We start from the raw sequence: 6,306 nt of genomic DNA on the forward strand, positions 1-6,306 counted from the left end.
ACCGCCTACACAAAACATACGCCTCCACCCACGCCACCCATAATGATCCCAATTTAATTAAGAGAAGCCAGAGTAGCTTCATAATAGCAACCTAGTTCTAAGAGGCCACATGCTTCACACTCCCTCTCCCCTCTCCCAGCGGTAAGCACACCTCATCCTACGCTACCTGTGCACCACCCCCACTCATCGCATTACCCTTCCATAAATAAATATGTAACAGACGATCAACCTCATGAGTTATACACGCAGATGCTACACCAAAACACCTAAAAGGACTATGAAACAGACCTAACAAGCTGTAACCTCCCAGTAAAGAAGAGAGACCGCACTGCCCAGCTTCTAATACAAGTTGTAATCCTCTGTATCATAGGCGCACAATCCACAACCCTCAACCAACCTGCCAATAAAGGTAAACCCAGATACCTAATAAGCAGCGAACCAAGAGAGAAACCCATAGACGCAGCTAGTTCCTCCGCTTCCCCAGACTCCATACCCGTAACAAATATGGAACTCTTCCCAACATTTATAACTAACCCAAACAGCCTTACAAAATCTACCAAGACCTGCCTCACAAACTCCAAAGAATCTCTCTCAGCTGCACAGAAAATCATCAAATCGTCTGCAAAAACCAAATGAGTCAGGCCTAGATGCTCATACCGATCATGGAACCTAAACCACACAGGAGGTTTATTCAACAACCTAGGCAAGACCTCCATCACCATCACAAACAAAAAAGGAGACAACGAATCTCCTTACCTCAACCCCTTTCTACCAGGAAAAAACCCTTCAAGGGAACCATTAATCATCACAAAGAACTTAGGTAAAGTAACACAAGCACTCACCAAACTAACAAACTGAAGGGGCGTACCTATAGCCAACAACACACCAAACAGAAAATCTCAATTTATCGAATCATACGTCTTTTGAAGGTCTACCTTCAACACACATCGCGGTTTCCCTCTACCCTCTTTATAGCTCCCCACAAGCTCTTGACACAATAAAATGTTATTGAAAATCGACCTACCTGGAACAAACACAGACTGATTACTATTAATTACTACTGATGAAAGCAGGCAACCACAACTGCAATCTCTCAGCTAAGATCCTCGAGATACACTTATACACAACATTGCAACAAGAAATAGGACGAAACTCCTCCATACGTTCAGCTCTCTGCCTCTTTGGGATAAGAATAATAGTAGTAAAATTAACTCCACCAAGTAGATAACAGGTCTAAAAAAAATTCAGCACGGCGTCACGAAAATTATCCCCAACCACACTTCAAGCAGCTCTGTAAAAATCCACCAAAAACCATCAGGCTCAGGAGCCTTCCCAGACTTCATTGAGAATAAAGCCTTTTGAATCTCCTCCCGACTCACTGGCCGACCAAGTGCCTCCACCCCCTCCTCGGACCAGCTGAACTGCATAATATCCTCAATTCGGGCAGTAAGACAGGTTGAGCCCCTAAACAACCCTGAAAGAATTCTATCGCCACCCCTGCCACCTTATCATGCACCATCTGGCAAGTCCCCCCCAGCATCCACAACCGTAAATAAACCACTGAAACTGCGACGAGAACAAACATAGCAATGAAAAAAAGCTGTGNGCACCATCTGGCAAGTCCCCCCCAGCATCCACAACCGTAAATAAACCACTGAAACTGCGACGAGAACAAACATAGCAATGAAAAAAAGCTGTGTTCATATCCCCTAACTCCAGCCACCTTACCTTGGCTTTCTGCCGAAGCGACGCCTCCTCCAATCTCGCCACTAACCAAAACACCTCAGTGGCTTGAGTCTCCTCTGCACACACCGACTCTGAAGCAGGATCCCTTTCTACCTCAGCTTGAGTAGCCTCCATAACCTTACTAGTCGCCCGCACCTCATCAGCTAACATAGAGATACGCCTACCAAATGATGCACGAAAAACCCGCTTCACTGCCTTTAAATTTCGTACAATGCTAACCATAGGAGACACATCCTCAGACTTTCTCCACATTGACCTGATAGTATCAATAAAACCCTCTGCCTCCGCTCAATGAGAAAAATAACGAAACGTAGGAGGCAACCTACTCCTCGTCTCCCCTGTAGAAACTAGAAGAATGCTATGATCAGAAATCCCTCACTGACCAACCCTAACCTCCAAATATGGAAAAGCTTTCTTCCACGCCTCATTAGACAAGAATCGATCTAACCGACACAAGATACCATTCCCTTGAAGTTTACTAGTCCAGGTAAACCAGTTACTTGTCACACTGAACTCAACCAGATCCGCCTCCAGTAACACATCATCAAACTTCTCATTCTCCGTCAAGCTAGGGCAACCATCAAAATCCTTCGAACTACTATGGATATCATTAATATCCCCCAAAACAACTCCAGGAAGCTGCCACGAGACAATACATCAATCAACTGCGACCACAAGTTTCTCTTCTCGCTCACGTGATTAGAGGCATACACAACACCAATATGTACCCTAGCACTAGATACAATATCCACTAAGGTTCCAGATATGAACTGATCCCCACTAACATCAATAGAAAAATCATAGACACTCTTCTGCCACATCACCCAGATCCTCCAACCTCCTCACACACTATAGCTACACACACAACTCCAAGCATCACCAAATCTACCAATCACTATACCAAAATTCTTGTGATGAACCCTCGTCTCAAGCAAACAGCAGAAAATAACAGAGAAGGGAGCCAGAAAGTATGCCACCATCCTATACTTGACAGGGTCATTCAACCCCTTAACATTCCAGGAACACTAAATCATGAACCTTGGAAGAAATCACACCTACCACCTCCCACTGGGCCTTTGCCTGAACTTTCGAACATCACATCCATAACAGACAACGGATCAGGATTTGCCTGCACTAGTGCCAATTCCAACGAATCTCCCCCCTCATTACACAAAACATCAAACTGATTAAGATCATTAATATGCTTTACAAACCTCGTAATTCCAAGGGACCCATAAACTACTCTGCTCTTCAAGGGCGCCGAACCCGGTGACCCACTGCCACCCCTAAGCCATACACCTCCTCTGTCACGCCTACGATGACTAACCATAGTAAACTCGTCAACCCTCCCCGCGCCCTTATTCTCATCCATTGGGCTAACTCCTCTCGCACCAGTATCCAAATCCTACCCCTTCCTCACACTCTCAATTCCCCCATTCTCCCTTAAACACCCCTCATTGACTGCCACAATACACAACTCCTGACCCTTCTCCACACTCTGTTTCTCACATAGCCCTAGTATGTCCAAAGGAACCACAATAAGTACACCTATGAGGTTTCCACTCATACACTACTGGAATAATAAACTCCTGACCCCGCATTCTAACAGTGACTGAAGGGGGCATTAATGAATCACCATCCACCTGAACACAAAACCCATGCATCGATAACTGCTGCTGCTCTCTTGTTACAACATTAAAAGAGACAAGTTTAACCACGACACTAGCTAACACTACAAAACCCCTATCTGTCCACAACTCCAAGGGAACATGCTCCAGTTTAATCCAGATAGAAACAGAATAAAAAACAAAAGTTTTAGGAACAATACCTGGGACCACTGTCGTAATAAGAGGACTTGCCACCCAAGTGCCACGAACCATTCTCTAGCACCCAATCCCGTGACTCTACCTTCTGATAAAAGATAATCAAACCGTTCTCCAACAAGGTAATAGTTGCATCTTCTATACTTCCCCAAATTCTTTGAATAAATAATTAAAATCATAATACGAGAGTTTAGCATCCATAAACTGACCAACCAGAGATTTCTCCCACAAACAGACACCCATTTCAATAATCTCTCACAAGGTTCAACAATAAATTCATCATTTTCAACCAATGAGGAAATGAACTCTAAATTACCCCTCAACTTAGACCCAAAAAAGCCGCCCACCGAATTTTTCCCTTCTAGCTGGATCCAGAACCACCAGAATCACATCCCTCCTCCAACCGGTCCGACTTTGGACCAAACCCCCTAGCTAAATCGATTTTGGGAACCGGCTTCTCCCGCTCATGAAGAACTCGTGTGTCCATCGGAATGACCCTCACTTCCACAAAGCCTAGCCCATGAAACCTCCTCACTGTCTGACTTCTGCGCCCCGAGCCTTCCAATCTAGCCCAGCACCATGCGGCCCAGCCACCAAGGCCCCCACGCCATTTGACCCTTTCCCCAGCTCCCCCTACACTAGTCCACTCCCTTCACTCAGCCTCAGCCCACTCCCAATAGGCCCGCTCATCCTAGCTTCCTAAAGGCCCAACCGAACACCCCTCATAACCCTATTTTCATCCAGGCCCCCAGCACCCTCAAGGCTTCTAGACACATCCTTCACTTCCTTCCCATCAACTAACCCAATACCCAGCTCACCCGGTTCATCCCTCATAAGCTGATTTTCTTCCGGTTCTAGGTCAGACGACAGAGGTTTCTTCAACCCAACACTCCTCATACCAGACCCTTCATCTTCCTTAGAACGACCGTCAGACAACCCAAAATCCTTTTACCTCTGAAAAATGAGCACCCAATCCCAAATTGATCCTTGGTCTAAGCAGACGAAAGGGTTGACGAGCAATTTGACCTTCATTCTTCTTCTTCAGTCTTAAAGGGGACCGCTTATGCACCATCGTCACCAGCTTTCACCGTGGTTAAACCCACACCTCAATACCTCAAATCTATCAATGCCCAAACCTCATATCAAAGCCACAGCTGAACATGTACCAACAGAACACCTCTCTGTCACCTGCCCACACCCCAGATCTAAAATCGTCACCGTCTACCAACAAATGGGTTACTTAGACCGAAACCCATAAAATGAAACACGAAGAACACATAGAACCCAATGAAATCGTAGAATGAAATCGTCACCTCAGTCGCGAACCCAAGAGAACGAACGGACGAACGGACCAACCCAAGAGTCGAATCCAAGAACTTAGCCGACCGGTGGAAAGTAGAACGAATGGGTGTCAACCAGTTGTGAAACCTAGAAGACGACCGAGGGAAGCCCCCCTCCCCTGACGAAGACGACTGACGTTGTCTGAAGCGGCAGCCCACGAAGTTCATCCGCACCAATCCGTAGAGGTGGCGACGGTAAAACCCTAGAGAGAGTGGCGTGAACGACGTTGTCTGAAGCGACAAGCTCTCTTAGGCAATAATTCAACCTATCTTACTTGCTACACTTAAAATCCATGCAATTTAATTTTCTTGTCAACTCAAATATCAAAACCCCGTGTTTTTACTTCTTTCCAAAGACTAAATTTATCTTAAAGAGATTTTATCTTAGGCTCTTTGTGATTTGACCTAATCTTGCTATTAATATTTCTAGTTAGTTGAGGTGCTAGATTGTTAATGGTAATAGCGAGCCAATAAGCCACCAACACCATTGCCATTTACAATTTTTCTCAATGTCTTCAAAATTATGGATAATTGAGAGAAATATTGCGAAGGATAACGGAAAATATTTGGTGTACGAAATGTTTCATAGATGAAAGGGTTGTTTGGTTTATTGGAAAATGATGTCGAAATTGAGGGATTGAGTACTTAGACTGTGAAAATGTTTTACATTGCCAACATGAGTATAGTTCAACTGACATAGTGTTCGTACTATCGACCTCGAGGTCAGAGGTTTGATTCCCCCACTCCACACTTTAATTTCAATACCTTTCTAAAAGAAAAAAGAAAATGTAAACATTAATACAAATAGTTGTATAGCGAGCCAATACAATATGCACTTCAACGGATGAGATTCAAAGTTAAGATTCGGTGGGAACCCCTTAAAACTCTTGAAAGCGATCTCAGAGTAATATCACAATCCAAAGCACATACTATATATGTAAATTTTTTAGAACAAAATTTGTAAAAAAAAGGGGATTATGTCAATGTTAAGTATGGTTATACATGATGTGACATCCTTGAAGAAAAAGGAAGAAAAAAGAAGAAAATTTCCTACTTTTTTCTTCTGTTAATACTAAACAAGGTAGATTTTCTTTAAGAAAAAAAAAAAAAAAAAATCGAACGTCTTAAATGGTGTAGAAGAGAAGGTTAATCCCAAACATTCACTTAATATGTTTGCTACATATTGCACATTTATCAAGTTTTGAAGCATTTTTTTTTGGAATTCACTTTGGTAAAATAAGATACATTCTATATGGTGACCTACGACTTATAGTTAGGACACCATGTGATCAAATATTAATATGTTATAACTTATTGATTTTATTTTACAAAATTTTGTTTGTTAATTCCCAATTATAAAGGGAAAAAAAATGTTTGTAACCAAACCTTTTACATTC

The 6,306-nt window shown here is 43.2% G+C and overlaps 1 protein-coding gene across 1 annotated transcript; it reads right to left on the bottom strand.

The window, feature by feature from the left end:
• Window positions 1-275: 275 nt before the first annotated feature.
• LOC120090641 lies at window positions 276-2,567 on the bottom strand. Its single transcript, XM_039048361.1, has 6 exons — window positions 2,475-2,567; window positions 2,140-2,385; window positions 1,729-2,028; window positions 1,313-1,421; window positions 757-868; window positions 276-669 (listed from the first exon to the last, which is right to left on the bottom strand). The coding sequence occupies exons 1-6, from the start codon at window positions 2,565-2,567 to the stop codon at window positions 276-278; spliced, it is 1,254 nt and encodes a 417-aa protein (XP_038904289.1).
• Window positions 2,568-6,306: the final 3,739 nt, after the last annotated feature.

Source organism: Benincasa hispida, chromosome 11, assembly GCF_009727055.1.
Source record: "Benincasa hispida cultivar B227 chromosome 11, ASM972705v1, whole genome shotgun sequence".
NCBI lineage: Eukaryota > Viridiplantae > Streptophyta > Magnoliopsida > Cucurbitales > Cucurbitaceae > Benincasa > Benincasa hispida.

Bases quoted from the DNA above. Each gene is read 5' to 3' on its own strand.
- LOC120090641 (XM_039048361.1), bottom strand. From the start codon at position 2,567: ATGTGGCAGAAGAGTGTCTATGATTTTTCTATTGATGTTAGTGGGGAT. The intron at 2,386-2,474 runs GTACATATTGGT...GTCTCGTGGCAG, and splicing joins ATATTGTATCTAGTGCTAGG to CTTCCTGGAGTTGTTTTGGG. The intron at 1,422-1,728 runs GTAAGGTGGCTG...GATATTATGCAG, and splicing joins CGCTTCGGCAGAAAGCCAAG to TTCAGCTGGTCCGAGGAGGG.